Source organism: Tupaia chinensis, unplaced genomic scaffold, assembly GCF_000334495.1.
Source record: "Tupaia chinensis unplaced genomic scaffold, TupChi_1.0 Scaffold000622_1, whole genome shotgun sequence".
Lineage (NCBI taxonomy): Eukaryota > Metazoa > Chordata > Mammalia > Scandentia > Tupaiidae > Tupaia > Tupaia belangeri.
Window position 1 is genome coordinate 2,348,099 of NW_006160142.1, and position 20,821 is coordinate 2,368,919.

The 20,821-nt window shown below is 37.1% G+C and overlaps 1 protein-coding gene across 1 annotated transcript in view; it reads right to left on the bottom strand.

Annotated features, from left to right (window-relative positions):
* The window catches only part of NRXN1 (neurexin 1), a 1,261,405-nt gene that overhangs the window by 708,927 nt on the left and 531,657 nt on the right, over positions 1 to 20,821 (bottom strand). Inside the window, exon 9 of the mRNA XM_006159011.3 lies at positions 9,619 to 10,057. Coding sequence (XP_006159073.1) covers positions 9,619 to 10,057 — 439 coding nt within the window. The remainder of the gene's footprint in view (positions 1 to 9,618; positions 10,058 to 20,821) is intronic.

A 20,821-nucleotide genomic window follows, 5' to 3' on the forward strand; every position in this document is an offset into this window, starting at 1 on the left:
TACAGAAATTGTGACCAATATATGTAGAAAGATAATTTGTGAAGACATTATTATTATTTTTTTTAAGAGATTTTTTGCTATAGACAGAAGGAGACAGAGAAACAGAAAGTGAGAAATCATCCCCCGGTGGGGATGGCCACGTCATAATCCCTTCCCTTCCACTCTACCCTTGGGATCTTGGGCATGCATGCACATGTGCCCAGCATAAGTTTTAAGCCACCAGGACCAGGGCTCAAACTGCAGTCAACTATGTGGGAGTCCAGCAATGTAAATATTATGCCACCTGCTGGTCCCAACATTATTATTTATAAATTGTTTTAAAACAGTGAAGTTTTTAAAAAGTAAAAGTTTGAGTGTTCATCAGTAGAGGAATTATTAAGTGAATATTAGGCCTTTCAGAATGAGGAATATATAAAGTCACTACAAAGAATGGTAGAGAGTTCTCAGTAAGTTTTTTGTCACCCAATAATTGGTTAAGTATGATGCTGCTTATGCAAAAATGTTTTATAATTATTTAATATGTATATACATATTTATAAATATTATCAGCATCTAGAAAAGTACCTGGGAATTTTTCACCACCAAATTATTTTAGTAGTGACTCTGGGAAAGGAGTGAATTGGTAAGGGAAGTGTGCAGTAAAGGGAAAACGTTCCTCACATACTTTTTTAACTACCTGAAGGTTTTCACCAAGAGCATGCAATTATATGTTAAATACCTGTGATATATCATATACAAATACACACACACTCATAACAACCAATATACACATACAAATTTCAACAACAACCATATGCAATGCTAGGAAGTTGTAAGTATCAATAAAGCAACATTTTGTAGCAATGGGAATATCATTCTGCAAAAGTTCCATGGATTTCCACTCTGGATTATACAGTGAGGATCAAGGAACTGGGTGGGGTTAGGTAACAGCTTGTCTTCTGAGGATGCAATCCCCTAGCTGGACAAACTCAAAAGGGAGATTTGCTCATTTTACAGGGTGAGTTTTCATCTCATAGGTTTGATATTTATCAAGTCCATAAAACCAATGCATAAAGTAAGAATGAAAACGTATTAATTCCCCATGAGAAATTATCATCACAGGATCTAGAATTTTTCCTATGTATTCCTGCTAAATTAGGGATGCCAATTCCAACTCATGTTTACTTATTTATTTATTTATAATAAGGAGTTTAATTATTATAAGACCACCATAAGCAAACGAAGTATTTAATAAATTCATGGAAAATACCTATTGTAAAAAAACTGGTTTGGGGTGCCAGCGGGTAGCATGATGGTTGAGGCACTGGACTACCACATGGTCAACCATGGTTTGAGTCCCAGACCTGGTTGCATGCTTTCTCACTTTCCCCCCTCTCATTCTCTGTCTCTTTCTGGTCATATATTAAAATATAATGATAGTAAATAAAATAAAATTAAAATAATTTTTTATTTAAAAAAATACATTGGATTTCAACTTTTTGCATCCAAATTAACTTGTACTTTAATTTTATTTTCCTACAAACTCCGTAAAGTACTCTCATATGTACATAACTAGTCTATTTTCTCCTTCCACTGCAATCAGGTTACACCAGGACCTAAATTGCTATCATAAGAATGTTTGGGGAATATGGATTCTGAACAGAGACTACATGAGATAAGAAAAGGTACAGTGATAATGACCTAAGGTGGCTGGTCCCCCTTGTCTTAGTGAAGATGACCTGCCTCCATCTCTACAGTGCAGACGAAGTTAATCAGCTTCCCCACACAGTCCCATTTGTGGCTAGGCATTGCCGCTATTTACCCTGGTGACTTTTTCTTTTCTTTTTTTTAGAAAGATTGTTGCTATAGGGCACATGCGCTTGCTAGATAGATAGAGAGACAGAAAGTAAGAAATCAAGCCCTGGGGGGATGTCAACACCGCAATCCCTTCTCCATTTTCCTCTTGGGATCTTGGGCATGTGATTAGCATGAGTTTCAAGCTGCCAGGTCCAGGACTTGAACCAAGGTTTGCAGTGTGGGAGTCCAGCGCCTTAACCACTACAACACCTGCTGGCCCCAACTTTATTTTTCTTAAATATGTTAGTACATTTTACATGCCTAGTGGCCTAGCTAAAGTGCCTCTGCAAAGCTCTCCTCTCAATCTTTGCTTCTGATTTCATAACTCCCAAAAAATAAATTCATTACTTGGAGCATCTTGAGCAAAAAAGTTTATGACATCATTATGACAGCATAAAATATAGTTTATACTATAATTGCAACTAGATAAACTATATGTACATGTAAACAAAGACTATAAGAAAATGAACAAAATAAAAATATTTTTAGTGTGGAAAGACAATAAATTACTTTTTACATTAAATGTGTCAGAATAAATACATATAAACACTAATTTAATAGCACGATATAATACTTTTATGAAAAATTGACTCAATCTGGTCATCTGGTCAAATAATTGGTAAATTATTGATAAAGTATTTTGGTATTCCCATTGATGGATAGAGGTTTATAGGCATAGATACAAAATAATATATGACAAATGTCTTCAATATGATCTCAATGTATAAAAACAGGCTACTAGGCAGAGGCATGGGAGGGACATTTACAATCTGAAGGCTAGTTGAAATCAAGACCCAAATAGATAAATCATCTAATGATTGTTCAGATAGAAATGTCCAAGTGTGGTGATTCATGGATGGTACACACAGAAATCAGGGCTGGTAACAGATAGCTAGAAAGCACTGCTCACATCAAACGGTGATTACTATAAATCTCTAATTATGTGCTCCGGAGAGAGCCTTGTGCCTTTCCCGCTATAATTTCTAGTTCTTAAACTAGAACTCTATGACTTCAATTCAAATCTCAATGGCTTCTTAGCTGTTAAATGTAGGCTTACCCATGAATAATCGCTGATAAAATCTGCTATATCCTGCTGTACACAAGCAGAATTTGACAAGAATAATGAGTTTTCTCTTTGATTTCAATGTATAATGAGGGTTTGCCAAAAATAAAAAAAGACCAGCAGTTTGCTATAAAAATACTTGAGAGGATACCCTTGACTGAGCCAAAGAGTTTAACACAAATTTAAACAATATGTGTGCCCCAAGAAAACAGTCATTAACCTCATCCTAATTGTAGCACAATCCACACTTCAGCTAAATACCTGGGCAGCTGTTTTGTGTTGGAGCTGGGAATAGAGGAGAGAAGGGGAAGTCTGGAAAGGGAGCAGGGACTGGTAAGAAATTACTCAGTTTAAGTCCTGCGAGTTTGAAGAGTATGGGCCTTTTCAATCATATTAATTAGCTTAGCAACACTGGGGTTTTACCATATTAGTAGCTGAGTTATTCAGAGGAAATCTACTTTATGCAGCATTTAAGTCATCCCTCTGATCTGCGAAATCAAGCCTACATGATTTTGTGTGAACTGCACAATCTAAAACTGCTATTCAAGGCTCATCCCACATGGCCTCCCATGCCACTGGTCATAGACTGAGCAGGTCATAGCAGAAAGGTAGGTAACGTGCAGATGGCAGCTTTGGTCAAACAGCACTAGCCACCCATGCACATTGGAGCGTCTCTTTCCCGTGTCTTGGAATGGAAGATGGTACATAGGTTAGAAATTACCCAATACAATTAATTCAGCAAAAATGGGGAATTCCTAGAAAGGTAAGCAAGTGAAGATAATATTTCTCATTGACTAAGGTCTCATACACCCCTTTCAGTGAACAAAGGACCAAGGAGCACACCACCAAAAAGATGGGAGCCCGGGTCATTATATTCTATGTATGCAGCTGTTTACTGTGACTGAGCATCCCAGTCCTCAGAAGGAGTTAAGATCTTCTCGTTTAATTTTCCTTCTAACTACATGTTTACTAAATGACAGAAGGATCTCATAAACAAGCAGGAATAGAAGTTCTCTGTTCTCACGAAAGCTTGCCATGTTTGTAACAGGCTTACATAGTTCTCTAATAATTATTTAAGTTTCTCAGTGTATTATCTCTGACATCTGGGCCTGAAGAAGGGAACTGTATTCATAAAAGCACAGTGCTTGTTATCCTGTATGGTATGAAATGCTTTCAGAAAGTAATGTCATTTAAAAAAATGTTCAATTTTTTTTAAAAAAATTGCATTTACAACTAAAAGAGTGCTGTTATTCTCCAAATGCAAAAATGATACACTATTTTTAGAGTATTAGGGCTTGTTTGGCACTGTGCCATTCAGATTTTTTTTTCTTATTCCAAATATGTATTGAACAATTGCTATGCCCAAGAAAGTACCAGGAACTGGGGATATGAAAATAAATAAGGATTCCCTTTTATAAATAGGTTTCCCTGATAATGTTTGGAGATATTAAAATTTCAGTTGTGTCCACCAAATAACAAGGGACTTCAATGATAATTCAGTGGAATTAAAGGATAGGTTATTGGTGAAAAAAAATTCATGCATTTTTCTTTTAGAGAGATTTTTGCTCTAGGGCTCATGCGCTCACTGGAGAGACAGAGACAGAGAGATAGAAAGTGAGAAATCACCCCAGGGGGTGCAATCCCTTCTCCTCCATTCTCCTCTTGGGATTTTGGGCATGCACACACACACACACACACACACACACACACACACACACACACACACACACACTCGGTGTTTTAAGCTGCCGGGTCTGGGACTTGAACTGTGGTTGACTACATGGGAGTCCAGTGACGTAAACATTACACCATCTGCTGGTCCCCATGCATATTTTTTTCATAATACACATTTTTCATAAACTTTTTGAAGACCCTGTGAGGTTTTAACCCTATCTCTAACAAAGATAACCACTAGTTACATCACATCAGGTTAAGGACCATGGCCTCGTTATACTCCCATTTTCTTAAGTATAGTAAGCAGCAAAAATATTAACTCTTAGGCCTACATTGCCTCTACTTTAATAGAGGTAACGTGGTTCTTTAAATATTTTTATTTAATATTCAGTTAAGGCGTATTTCAGGCAAATCAGTAGCTATGCCCTTCATTGTCTTTGAGTCAGAAAGTAACCCACACTGCTCTCTTGTCATTATAGTATTGTTTCTCCTCTTTATATGGAAAATAACTTTAATATAGCCTCCTATATATACAAAAAATGCAAAATAACCTGTTTATTGAAATTCTATTTTTTTTTACATTTTTAACTGACTGAGCTAAAAATATTACTATTTCAACAGCCAAAATCAGAAATATCCTTGAAGTAAAATAATAGCTAGTATAGCTACGCAATCAATTTTTAAAGTCCTACTCTATACCAAACCAATGCAGTGTGCAAATATAGAACTTAATTAAAATACTACATATAAAATATTAACAGCTGCCGCTATTAAAATGACATTAAACTCCCTTGAGCTAGGCCAACATAATAGTGAGCTCTTTTTTTTTTCCTCTCTTCAATTTAGTAAAGGGCAGAACCTAGCTTAGTGAATGAGCTTTGGTTTTTATACTATTTGTTCCAATTCACTAATCTGAGATTTTAATCACTTAAAAGTACCTCATCATCCAAAGCATAGTTGTAATCATAATAATCTTTCCACCGGATTCTCACAAAACTCTCATGCTTTCTTTCTTTCTTAGATGCAAATAACACTTCCTTAGCGCATGTTTCTGTTTTTCCCACACAGGATTAAGCTTTATAAATTAAAGTAGATGTGATCTGCCTTTGACTTTCTCCAGTGATGGTATAAATAAGGTAGTTAATAAAGCTATGGGAATTTGGATGGATTTAAAAGCTAAAAGGGCAGCCAGCCTGAGGCGTGGTGGTGAGGCCAGCTGGATCCCACAGGGTCTACTACACCATTTGAGTCCAGACCCAGTGGATTGAGAGACATGCTGGGCATGTGTGTATGTGTACCCAAAACCCCAAAAGGAGGGGGAAATGATGAAAGGAATGTGCTGTGACTATTCTTCATGGGCAGGTGTTTTCTCACTTTGCCTCCCTCTCTCTCTCTGGCACATCGACATGCCCTCTGACAAAATTAAAAAGCAAAAAAAAAAGAGCTTAAACTGAAACAGTAGATTTTATTTTGCTTGCAGATTAAGGTATTTATCTGATAATTAATTAGACTGAATCCATTTTTTCTTATAATAAAGTACTCCATTCAAAATTCAAATTGATTCTGTTTTCCGTGTGTGCATATGTGCACATGTGATTATGTGCATGTATACATACATTTAATGTATATATACATTCATATACACACAAGTGTATATGTATATACAGATACACACATAGATACACACCCATGCATATACACACATATATAGACACATAACATTCACAGAGAGAAAAGGCTGAAAAAAATCCAAACAATAAATCACTGTTATCAAAAAAATACTGGATAGTTTTCTTTTTCTTTTTATATTATTCTTTTGTACTTACTAATAATTTGACATTAACCTCATATTACATATAGTTATAAAATGTCTCCTTTTTAGGTGAATAAAATACAACTGATATTTGCTCCTCTGAACTTCCAAAAGAAGCCCACTTAATCTGATCTATTCTGTATTAAGCTATTACCAAATTGATTTAAAATATCTGAAAGTCATTTTAAAAATTTTATTCTAGACCTATCTTAAGACAAAATATACCATCCATAAGTATTTCAAAACACTAGGTTATCCCATGCTCCACCTCTTTTAAATTCTTTGTTTGCAAGTCCCTAAGTATCAAATTAAATGCCAACTCTGCCAAAGATAGAGTAGAGGGAGTCAGAGGGAGGCAATCTATTATTATATTTCTGCATTCCCATCTTCTCAGCTTACATCAGGAAAACAGAAGAATCCAAATCCCTGCAGACCTCTTTAGAGAAATGAACAGATTTAGGGTGACCAACTTTCTGCAGAGAGATAAATCAAAAACGGTGTCTCCAAAATATCTGGGAAACAGAGCAATGTGTTCTGACCTTTTTATTCTCGAGCCTCATCCTAATTTCATACATCCTATTCCTTTCTTCACTGGATAAGTAAGATAAGAGTAGAAAGGCAAATACAAGTTGTTTCGATCAGTAAAAAGGATAGAAAAAGCAAGGATAATACAGAAAAAAGAGTTCTGCTGCAGAAAGCAGATGTAAAGAAGTAGCAAGGGAGAGCCCATGCAAGGAGAGTTCAGCCCTGGACTTCAGCCTGGCCCTTCTGATATACGGTGGAAATCACAGAGTACTGGGTATAAAAGAATTACCAGGCATCAGCTAGGCTGCAGCTCCCAAATCTGGCTGGGAGCCAACTCTCCCAGTCATCTGGCAAGTTTTGTTCAACTACAGAATCAAGAGACCAGACAGTGGCACAGCCGTAAAACCAGATGCCCTGCAAGACAGACCGACATGGGAAGGTTGCCAGTTCACATTCAGAGACCTCCCTGAGTGTGCCAAGCATCCCTATGATTCAGGATGGCTGAAGCCGGGGATGAGTCCTGGCATCAGGACCCTGTCCAAGTGCTGCATCTTTTTCTCTTTTGCTCTGCATATCTCACTCATGGACTATATAAACTTTATCGTAGTATATATAATTACCATACTATATGTAAGTATTATAGTATAGATTATTATATAGTATATACAACTATTATAGTAGCCTTATTGTATATAATATTACATCGTATTTGTATAATAAATGTGTATTTAATCCTTGGTCCCATCACTGTCATCCTCTTTCACTGTTTGGGTCTAGGCACCTGATTACCCAGTAAATGGTCATTTAAGATGCTATTCTAGGGGAACCAGCAGTTAGCGTAATGGCTATGTCACTGGTCTCCCACATAGTCGACCGCAGTTCGCGTCCCGGACCCGGTGGCTTAGAACTCACGCCGGGCGCATGTGCGTGCGTGCCCAAGATCCCGAGCGGAGAATGGAGGAGAAGGGATTGTGGCGTGACCATCCTCCCTGGCGGGCGATTTCTCGCTTTCTGTCTCTATGTCTCTCTCTGTCTGTCTGGCAAGCGCACGCGCCCTATAGCGAAAATCTCTCAAAAAAAAATGCTATTCTAGAAGCCATTTGGGTTTTTCCCAATTGTTTCACAGATGAAAATACTTAGGCCCATAAAATGCTTTGGCCAAATTTACACTGTTACTTAGTAAAAAATCTAGAAAAGATAGATAGTACTTATGCAAATTAGAGAGAACGAGAGTGAATACTTAATTTCAGTTGTCTTCTATTTCAAGAAAGCAATTTGACTCAGAAATGGGAAAGATGATAAGAACATATAAACATAGCAGGAAGACAGTAAAATAAAATTATGCAGCTGTATATCTGCAACAAATTTCTGTTTGCTTCTCTACTTCCTTTCTTCCCTCTCTCTCTCTCCTTCCCTACCGCCCTTCCTCCCTCAGGCTCCCTACAACTGTCATTTCCTCTGCCTGGATGATTCTTTGCCTCTAAAACTCATAGTAGATAACCTCTAAGCCACTCACAAATTTCAGTGTAAATGCTATTTCTTCAGAAAAAATCTTCCCTGCCATCCTGTCCTCAAAGGAATAAAGGGTTTCCAAAGGAAGACAGAGGGATGAATGCCTTATGGTGGAATTCCAGCTATCTTTCATCAAAAAAGGAAGCTGAGGGTCGAGGAGGTGGCATGGTGATAAAGGCACTGGGCTTTCACATGGCCAACTGCTGTTCAAGTTCTGGATGTGTGCATGTGTGCCCCAAAATCTGTTTTGTTTTTTTTTTTTTTGAGAGGTTTTCACTATAGGGTGCGTGCGCTCACCAGACAGACAGAGAGCGACATAAGAGACAGAAAATGAGAAATCACCCCCTAGGGGGGATGGCCACACCGCAATCCCTTCTCCTCCATTCTCCTCTCGGGATCTTGGGCACGCACGCACACACGCCCGGCGTGAGTTCTAAGCCACTGGGTCCGGGACGCGAACTGCGGTCGACTACGTGGGAGTCCAGCGATATAGCCATTACGCTGACTGCTGGTTCCCCTGTGCCCAAAATCTGGGGGAAGAATGAAGGAGAAGAGACTGTGGTGTGGCCATTCCCCAGGAGGGTGCTTTTTCATTCCACCCTGGACCCCATCTCTTCCCAGCGAGCACATGTGCCCTATGACAAAAACCTAGAGGGAAAAAGGAAGCTGTTGGGGAGGCAGTGGGGCTCAGCCATGTCCTGGAATGTTACTGTATTGAGCAAGCGTTTTCAGTACCAAAGATCCACCTTGGATAAAAGTGTGCTGTACCATACTAAGGGTTGTATGTGTGGTTCATGCTAATATTGTTCTTATTTTGTATTTGCCACTTCAGGAGACTCTAAACATCCAATGACATAAGAGATCATTAGAAATACAAAACCCCTCAATTTTGTCATTTGCAAATTCAAGATAAAATTTCTTGCAAGATTTAGCACTTGATTACCCAGTAAATGTTCATTTAAGAAGCTATTCTACAAGTCATTTGAGCATTTGGGGTTTGATGCCCAACTATCATGATTAATTAGATCCTTCTGACTTTTTATATAATGTGAAATAGAAACAAGACAGTTTCCTTTACTCCAAAACAAAAATAAAAAATGCAGGAAATATGTAATGGTTTAATTTAATTCTTAGGAATGGTGGGGGTGGATGGGATGTTCCATCAGGTAAACAGAATAGAAAAATGATAAATTACCTGACCGTCCATCTCTTTGGAAGTCCACATGATACCATTCTCCATCATTCACTTTCTTCTGTAGAGCTTTTATTTTTATTGTACCTGACCCCATGTCCAGAAGTAGGTAGAGGTGGCCATCCAGCATCTCAATAGCAAAGAAGTCAACTTTTATCATCTGTGGGTGCTTGGCATCTTTCTGATGTCTTGGCTTGCCATGACTAAATAAGATGAGGCCGTTTGGCTCTGTTGTGCGGAAATCAAATGATATGGAGCCTGTTTTCTTTGCATTCCATTTAGGCAAAGAGATGAAAGACTCTGGGGTTTCGAATGTGATTGGATCTAAAGTTGCAACATTCTCACATTTAAATGCCACCACGCCATGGATCTTCATCTTAGGATCTCCTTGTTTGGCCAGTCGAGATAATTCCAGCCTTACATCATTATTCTTATACACAACCTGTGGGCAGAGGACAGCAATGAGAAACTAAGCTTTGTATTTTAATATCTGGAATTTGTCATGAGGTCACATAACTTGCAAGTAGATTAGGAAGAGACACACAATATTTAGTTAATTTTGGTGTATAAAGGCCACTTTTTTCTCAGGCAAATAAAATTCAAGTTACCAACTCAGTGAACAGTAATCATACCAATTTCGTTTGACTTAAATAATGTCTGTGCAGGTGCACACACAGATGAACATATACACACACTGAATATGTTTAAGTCAATTTAAATAAATCTGCATATAGGTTTCATTAGTATGTCTAAATTAGCATGTGAAGACTTGAATTTACAAAAGCAATTTGTTCTTCAGTTGGTGTTTATACTATTGAATTAAATATAAGTATTGAAGTTATTCAGTTTTCCCGTCACTACAGTATTTTAAATTGGATACATTCATATAGCAGTTCTTCAAAACATAGGATCTCTTCTAGGGTTTATATAGCCACTGCGTATTGTAACTTTGAAAAATCAAAAGTTGAGGTAGAAACAGCTTGAAATTTCTTGTTAAAAAACATAAACTATAACTAAGATGCAGATGCTCTCTCTGGCCCTGTCCTGCATTAATAACTTTGAGCATTAATTGGTAAAGAGGCATCACCATGCATGGAATGTGGTGTTTACTCTAAATCCATTCATTCTCTGTTACTGGTGTTTTATTTACTTTCACTTCACACAAATGCTGAGTGAAGGTTGTCCTGCCCTCTCACTTCCCAAGGCACTTCCTCTAAAGGCTGGGGAGTTCTGATTGCTTGCTAAAGGTCTTAGGGCTTTGTGGACTCCAAATGACACACTGAGTAAATCTACTGACAGGGCTCATGATATCATGTATACGCTATCAGATCAAGTTAATAAATTCAACCAGCATTCTGACACAAGGATGAAGAGAGAATCATATCCTTTCTCTACAAAATGCATAGAGTGGATAACCCCATTTCTAAAATACAATAGGCCATATGGACTTAATGGTGAATTAGATATCCTTGTCCCCATAACTATATAAATTCTTTTAAGAAAGGGTCTAAAGTTTTCCAGTAGCCAACACTGCCAGGTTTAAAATTAATTTAACCAGATACAAACATGTGTTTATGTAACAGGAACAGTATGCTTATATTTGACTGATGAGCACCATGAAGTCAACCCAGTCAACACAGCAGTTATTTTGTCCAAACTTGACCCAACTGAACCAAATGATAGTATGGCATTACTTCCTGATATTCTTGTTAGTGGATGCTTTATTTTTCAGAGTGGTTAAGTATGCAAGTTCTATTACCAGACTTTCTGAATTCAAATTTCAGCTCCACTTATTTAACCCCCTGACTTCAATTTCTGTCTCTGGCTTTATCTAATTGTGGATTCTCTAAGCCTTTACTCCTTTAAAGGGAGATAATATTTCACAGTGGGTTTAATAATGATTAAATACAGAAATTAATGTGAGAAAAACCTATGTAAAGGTAATCAGCCCAATGCTGAGCACACTGTAAAACAAGAAATCAGTAAATACCAACTATGTCAAACTACATAATAATAAATATCTGATAGACAGAGATTTTAATCATAAGTTTATCCATTATAGGATAACATTGAGAAATTAACCTCACACATATAATTGGTTTCTATACTAGATATACACCAAGTCAGTCAGTCATATCTTTCTGATGCTGGACCTGACCTGGTGTTTCAGTGTACCTTTATCTTGAAGAAGGATTATTATAAAGAACATGATATCCCTTATTCTTTGAACAAATATGTACGATGGCTTAACAAGTATCTATTGACAACAAAAGGAGAGAAAATGAACTTAAGCAATAACAAAAAGGAATTATGTTAATTCTTAAGAGTACTTTCTTGAAAAGAGAAATCCGTTAAAGCTTGGGAAAGTTGATTTAGGATTGTCTTTTTTTGGAAAGCTCTAGATGTGAAGAAATTGCTTTTCATGCATGATTATCTAAGTTTTATAACCACTCATCATGACTTTCATGCTATCTGAACCTATAATTTCCTCATTTTTCCTGTTGATTTATATTTTACTATTTAGATATTCTTTTGATATACACAAATATTGATCAAGAATAGGAATTTTCTGATCCGAAATGAGGCAGGTGCTTCTGTTCGTCAATGCTACCACATGGCCCAAGCAATCAACCATCTTAATAGAATTGAGAGTTTCTGATATGAGCAAATGGGTATAAGGTATGCTGTGCCAAAATCAGACATCAATTGCAAAACTAAACAATGTAGGTTTAGTACAATTATGGATGAGGATTTCAGTGAGTGAGAGACTGATAATCGGGTGTTTTGGTGAATGAGGAGGTGAGAAAGATGTAGAAGGAAAGCAGAACTAATTCCCTTCATCATCCTAAGTAGGGTTGGCCATGCACCTAAATCTCCACCAGAATCTGTGCTCTGTGAAGGTAGGGACACCCAATAACTAGTTGGTGAGCATTGAATATAATTCTTATTTCACTTTTTTAAACCTAATTCCCAGAGTATAGGCTTTTGTAAGTAATAATATTTAGCTATATAGTTAAAATACACCAGAAGGTGGTACTATAGATAAATCTCATCATTTAACTCCTGGTTGGGGCCTTTTTCTCCAGGGAAATGTATAAATGGTGCACATTCAGTTCACAAATGGAAGCTGGTCTATGCACTCGAAAACCACCTTCAAACTCATTTTGTGGGAGTGGAAATTACTTTTAGGAAGAAGCATGCCTGAGGTGAAAGTCTCTAGAGGTAGAATCATTTTTCCTAAAACCACCTTGGAAAGTACAATGTATATATTCCCCCGTTTCATGGTCTTTGAGTGGGTACTCTAGACGATGAAGTGCAGTTTTGGAAAGGTATGCTTACAGCATTCAGATTTGCACTATTATTTTATCTGACCCAGATTTCATAATTACCCTACTTTGCTAAAGTTAGACTTACTCTTAATATGACCTGAATTTAGATTAATTTGAATAATAAATAGCTAGTAGTATTCTAAATCTTCCAAAAATTCACATAGAAGCTATTTTTGCCTCTCTCTGACTTAATATGGTATTCAATCACATGACTACAATTATTCAGATATAGTTTCTTATTTATGCCAGAAGGAAAATTTATGTTTCACTTTTGAACAAATCTCTGTATACTCTGACATCTGAACAGTTAATAAAATTATTGTATCTCATTTGTATCTGTTTATAAAATCAAATTTGGGGATGTTAATTTTTTTAAGCCCAATTCAAATTGCTAAATTTCATGTCCCCATTTCATGGGCTTTTATCATAAATAGCAAAGAGACAGAAACATTAACTAGGTTTTAGTACTTTTTTATTTGTCTCTTTTGTTTGTTTTGTTTTGTTTTGTTTTGTTTTCAGAGGCCATGTAAGTTCCACACATTGTTTTGATGGCCTTTTGCCTTTTCTCCACCATTTTTTGGATTTCAAAAATGTGTGAAAACAATGCAAGGGAGACAATAATTTAATGAGTAAGAGTTTTATAGGAGTTTGATAGTTTCTATATAAACTTGGTTTAAGGTCAACACTATTATCTAAGCCAAGTTGTCTAACTTTTCTATGTTTCAGGATCCCAATTTTGAAAACAGATTAAAAAAAAATTCTTGAGTTTGAGGTTTTGTTTTTTTTTTTCCCTTTAAGTGATTTAGGACAGAAGTAAAAGACAATCAATAGTGGGTTTTGCTATCAGGATATTGTTCTCTACTTTGAGATACTACAAAACACCAACCCATTAGTAAAGAGAATGTCCACAGCATCTTCAGGTTATGCCTGTCTAAGGTTTGTGCAATTGGTATTGAAATGCTTTTGGCTTATAGATTAGACTTCTTCCACAGGGTGTGGGAGTTTGTGAAATAGGTATTTCAATAGGAAAATTTGATACTTAAATAATGACTTATATATTAGTTTCATTTCAATGAAGCGCTTGAATTACCAAACATTGATCAACAGTTTTCATACCTTTACTATGATTGTCTGCAGAGTGGTGAAAGAAACACTAAAGTTCGTTTCAAAGAGCTAGATATTTCGACTTTGTTATGACTCTCCCTCAGAGAAACGGAATGGTTCATTTTAATCTATTTGGGTTTTCTCTTTCACATCGGAGACTGGTAACAAATGAGGCCTAAGAATCTGCTAATCAAGTCAGATTTCAAGAGAATTCCAGCTCACCCACTTGAAGCCTATGACCTAGTACAAGTTCCTCAGCTTTGCCAAGCCTAAGAGTTTTATTTGTAAAATAGGTAATATCTACTACATAAGGGTTATTGCAAATTAATAAATTATATTGCAGTTAAAATGCTAAGAATGCCACCTGGCGCTATTATTTAACAAGACACATAGTAGTTAATTTACAGGAATTAAATGCAGTGCTGGGACCCGCAGGACTCAGCAGATTGGACCTTACTTTGCCATTCTGATATTTACATTGTAGTTTGAGGAACATGGCAGACTTTTGCTATAAAGTTCCTTAGTCACATTAATATTCATAGCAGGCTGCTATCCTAGGAATTTAACTCACAGAAGGATTTCTGTGGCATCTAATAACAGTTATCACTCTACAACCACCACCAGGACAACAGGAATAAGTTAAGATTCACCAGCTCATTGTCTGTCAGGTTCTGTTACAGAAGGTTTATTTGTAGTCATCTGTTTGCTTCTAATAAGCATCCTAGTAAAGAGGTAACATTATTCTATTAGGTTGTCAGAAAAATCATGATGTATTTTTCTGTGCTTTTCTATGCAAAAATGTGTCGTGACTCCCAATGACCCAATATTTTATCCATAAATATGTGGAGGAACAGAACTATTGACTATCTCTTATTGAGACCATGTCTAACAGTGTAGAATACCTAACGATGTTAACTTCATTGTACTTTTATGTCAGTAGGAAATTTCACTTAGATTTTGACAGCACTTGCTAAGTATATTTACAAACAAGGAGTTATTAGCCACTATTCCAAAGGATGAACTTCCTGTGAACTACCTGCATTATCAGAAAGAACAGTACTTTGGGACCAGCAGTTGGCGTAATGGCTATGTCACTGGACTCCCATGTAGTCGACTGCAGTTCGAGTGCCGGACCCGGTGGCTTAAACTCATGCTGGGCGCGTGTGCGTGCGTGCCCAAGATCTCGAGAGGAGAATGGAGGGAAGGGATTGTGGCGTGGCCATCCCCCCTGGGGGGTGATTTCTCGCTTTCTATCTCTCTCTGTCTTTCCAGCGAATGCACGTGCTCTATAGCCAAAACGAAAAGAAAAGAAAGAAAGAAAAGGACAGCTCAAAAGAGGAAATAAAATGTATTACAACTCTTATCACTGACATTATTACCATTCTGACATTATTTCAATGATATGTTCAATTCAATCACATAAGCACTTGTTAAGCACATACTAAAACCAGAGATTTAAAACAACACAATTTAGTCACTCCCCTGTGCATTCTCCCACTCCAACAGAACATGGTCCATTGAGAATAAGTCGGTTTAATTTATTTTAAATTACATGTTAGCAACATGTAAACTATATGTAAAATGAACATACAAACACACTTTACACATTACTCACATGTAAATGTGTTTATGTCAAACCTCAGATCATCAGTGTCCATAAAATATGCACATACATTAGAGTACATGGCATATCATTCAATAGTTGGAGAAGTAGATAACACTTATCTAAGCATACCATATACATTACAAAATATAAGTATACATGTACTAATGATATTTGATCATTTAAAAAGTTAAAGAATCCTTAGCTAAGAAAATGATGGTCTTACTCATGGTATCAAACACGTCTTGGCCTGAAAGCAAATTTGAGCACTTCTACACTGGTACACTCCAATGGAAGGGCTATGGAAACTAAAGTGATTCTTTCATGATAGAATAAAAGCAGAAAATTAAGCATGTCCCTTTGTGTCTCTGTCGCTATGTAGAGATGACCAGAAAAGCAGAAGAGGGTATTTTTCTTCTTTAAATTATTGCACTCATTGTTGTCCTATCTTCTACCAAATATCACGTTTCCTATGCTATTCTTTTACTAACAGTGTAGCACAAAACTGCTTCTACTGGAACCAGCAAATCGTGTAATGATCATGTTGCTGGATTCCCTTATAATCGACCGTGGTTCAAGTCCCAGACCTGGTGGCTTAGAATTCATGCCAGGCGCATGTGCATGCATGCACAAGATCTGAGAGGAGAATGGGGGGAGTAGGGATTGCAGTGAGGCCATCCCCCGTGGCAGTCGATTTTTTGCTTTCTGTCTCTCTGTGTTTCTCTGGTGAGAGCATGTACACTATACCAAAAATCTCTCTAAAAATAAAAGGAAGAAAACCTGTAATGTAAAATATGTAAAACCTAAAATGTAAAAAATACTTGTTGAGCATGACTGACCAAGAGATCAACAGGATCTTAGCTTTCATGGGACTGTCATACCACAGGAGCATTCATCTGCAATGAGGATGTGCCAGGCGGGGCAGGTGTGCATCCAATGCAGTGCACCCATGGGTCTTGGATGGCTGGCAAGAGTAGTGAACAGGGATGGAAGTGCAAGAAACAACAGGCTTTCACAAAGAAGCCCAACATGGCTTTAAAAACATCACTTAGCGAGGAACCAGCAGTTAGTGTAATGGCTATGTCGCTGGACTCCCACATAGTCAACCACGGTTCGCGTCCTGGACCCAGTGGCTTAAAACTCACTGCGGGCGCGTGTGCGTGTGTGCCCAAGATCCCGGGAGGAGAATGGAGGAGAAGGGATTGCGGCGTGACCATCCCCTGGGGGGTGATTTCTCACTTTCTGTTTCTATGTCTCTCTCTGTCTGTCTGGCGAGCACACATGCCCTAAAGCGAAAACTTCTCCAAAAAAAAAAACCAAAAAAAAACAAAACAAAAACCACTTAGCATTTAGAAAATTTTATTTTAAATAGAAGTATATAAAACATTTGAACAATAAGAGATATTTGGGGGAAGAAGTTGGTGTTTTCACTTTTTACTAGTATAATCCTATGCATTGCATGTGCAGATAAACTTTTCAATGAAACATGTCACTTTCTCCAACCCTAAATAAAAAAGTTAGTTATGGAATATAAAAACCAACTACAATAACACTGATTTTTCAACAAAGGCATGTGACATTTAGTTTGAAACCAAATGTTAGTTAAAATTTGGAGAGGCGTAAAAACAATATGTTGTTTCTGCAATGTAGAGAAATTTCAAAAAATTGCTTAGCCCCAATTAAACATGACTAAATACATCCTATTCATAAAAAAGAAGGAAAAAGAAAAGGGAACTCTTCTTGCTTTGTCTTCTCTCTCATTCCTTTATTCATGGAACTGTCTACAGGAGCTAGACAACATTGGACACCTTCTGTGAAAGTTACTGTGGGAGTTAAAAGACAGAGTTGACCCTGGGTTAACAGGCTGGGTTAACAACCCTATTTAAAAAGCTTTAATAAGCATGCTGGGAGGGAGCAGAAGAACTTGAGTTCCATTAAATAGTGACTTTTTTCTTCCTCACATGAACTCAGCAATGTTTTCTGAAAAAATAAAATGGAAAAATAAACCACAAATGCCAGTAATTTGAGAACTGAGATGCAGATTCCTCCTCCCCCCCCAATTCAAATGGCAAATTTTATCAATCCTCATATTTTTAGGTGAGGAAAAAGGAGGCCCAAAAAAGCTAAGGAACTGTCCAAGGTGGCTTTAATCTCTGATCAGGATCATTATGAATAAGTATTGGAAACTTCAATGTTCTTTCAATTTTGTGTAACACACACACACACACACACACACACACACACACAGAGAGAGAGAGAGAGAGAGAGAGAGAGAGGACAAGGGACCATCTCTACCATAGGCTCAGGATTCTGACAGGCCATTGAGCAATTAAACCAGAGAATAGCCCTCTATTCAGTAACACAGCAAAAAGGGAATCACAACAAATGCAAAGATCTCCAACTTTACAACTGTTAGCTTCACAATAATTTGATACTCAAGTATAAAAATCAAAGTCCTGAGGGAGGAAAAAAAATCTTGCAGTAATTTCCCCCACTGATGACATTTAGAAAGATCCTGAACAAGTTAGCTAGGAGGCAGCTCTGTGACACAGGAGGAATGCCCTGCTCAAACAGATGCTCTAATCCCATCTGGAAATGCAGTTCAAATTTCCAGCCCTGCCAGCCGAACCACCCTGGGCATGGGCACAAGTGCTCAAGGTCCATGGACTGAAGGGCTGGAGGAAGGAGATCACTGCATAGCCAGACTCTGCGAAGGTTGCTCTTCTCTGTCTCTCTCTTACTTTCATGTGGGTGCACGCACGTTTGATCAAGAATAAAGGGGGGAAATGTAAAAATTAGCGAATGACCATAAAATTGTAATGTTTACTGTGATTTTGCAAGGAAGTGATAAGAGATATTTTCAGCACTAGTCTGTCGTGATCTCAAAGAATATAATACACCATAAATTAGGTCTTAAAGTGTCTATTTCAAGTCTGCAGATGCTACTAATAATGGAAATGTATGTTTGCTTTATCCAAGACCTTTTAAATCTCCTTCAGTGAAGGAAAAGTACCCACTATAATTATTTATTTTTAAGGGTACCTATCTTCCCATGAACTAATAATTACATTTTTAAAACTGAGAATATAACAAAATGGTGACACTGTCAGGTCTAGATTAATCAATGCATGTTCTTTTGCATCCCCAGCTTCAGAAGCTCAGTGATGTTTCCTCTATTACCTAAATTTATATCTTCTCTAAGAAGGTGGCCATTAGTATAAGTGTATAATATACAATCAGTGTGTGAGTGTGTGTATATATGTAGAATCTTCAAAAAAATTGAGAAAAATGTGTATTATGAAAAAAAAATCGGTATAATATATATATATATACACACACACTAGAAATCAGTATTCAATGATAATAATTACCATTATATAATATTAATAACACCGTTTACCATATAGTTGTTCTTCATTGATTTGTAGTGGCATGCATTTGTTGTTCTTGATATACCCAAGTTTTAACATTTCAAACTAATTTCCTTTTTCTAAAGAGGTTTTTGCCTCAGGGCACTAGTGTTTGCTGGAGAGAAAGAGACAGAGGCAGGAGAGGAAAGTGAGAAATCACCACCCCCCCTCCCGGGGAAGGCCATGCCACAATCCCTTCTCATCCATTCTCTTCCTAGGGTCTCTGGCATCCATGCACACATGTCCGCCATGATTTTTGAGCCACCGAATCCAGGACTTGAACTGTGGTCAGTGATGTGGGAGTCCAGTGACATAAGTCCTATGCTATCTGCTGGCCCAACACTTTAAATATTAAAACTTTTGTTCATGCTCATCACTTGTATGCTTAGAAAGTCATTCCCCAAGAAGATTTGCTAATCATAAACTTTTAAAAAAGAATTATTTAACTTTATTATTTTTCAATTTGACCAGACACACACACACACATACACATGCACACACGCGCACACACACACACACACACGGGGTGGGGGCGTGAGAAGGCAAGCCACCAGGCCTGTGACTTGAACCATGGTCAGTCATGTGTGAGTCCAGCGCCTTTAACCACCACACCACCTGCCGGCCTCAACTTTTTAATGTAAAATATTTATTACATGATTATGTGTGTTTATGTATATGTAACTTTTTAATTGATTTGAAAATATTTTGTCTTTTATTTAAGGTGAAAATTCAAATCAATTCTTCCCTTCAAACAGGAAATTTATTTGAATATACACAATGTTTTGAATAATTATTTTTTTCACTAATTTGTTAAGTGTACCTCATATTAAATCCTTACAATGCAAGATTCTGTTACTATTTTATTCTGTTTTATTAATCTGTTTCTTTTTGGGGTTAGGTTTGTTGTGTATTTTTATTTTTATTTTTATTTTTATTTTTTTGCTACAGGATGCTTGTGCTCACCAGAGATAGACAGAGAGAAGGAAAGTGAGCAATCACTCCCAAGGGCAGTTGACCATGTCATAACCCCTTCTCCTCCATTCTCCTCTCAGGATTTTGGGCATGCACATACCCATACTCATCATGATTTTCAAGCCACTGGGCCCAGGACTTGAACTGTGATCAACCATGTGGGTGTCCAGTGACTTAACCTCTGCACCACCTGCTGACCCTGCTGCTGTTTTTTTATTTTTTCTTTTTTTCCCCCCTCGATTCAGTCCCACTTAATTCTCAGAGTTTTTTATAACTTTCCATAATATTGAAATGCTGTATCACACAGAAGCTTTGTTTTCTGTATGGACAAGGTAAATACACATAACAGTACTATTTAAGTTGTTCTGATATGGCTTTCCAGTATGTAACAGGTTAAACATTCAAATTCATTTAAAGGAACTCCTGAATAACATAAGAAAATTACATCCTGTGTAGGATTACATTCCTGTCATCATAATTTTGAGGTTCTAATTTATAAATAAGTTTTTTAAAATTTTAACATAACCTGACTTTGTGCCAGAAAAATGTTTTATTTATAAGATGGAGGTTAGATATACAACTATTTGGAGAAATAAAATCAGATAAACAATAATGAAACACAGTGATGAATACAGTTGTAAGCACACTAATTCTATTCTAGTAATTGGTGGAGTTCCTCTGGTCAAAATACCAGGAGTAGGAGGCCAATGTATAGGAAACACTTGCTGGAGGGGGCAAAGGACTCTCTCAGTGAAGAAGAAAGCAAAGTGACCTAGGATTCTAGTTTA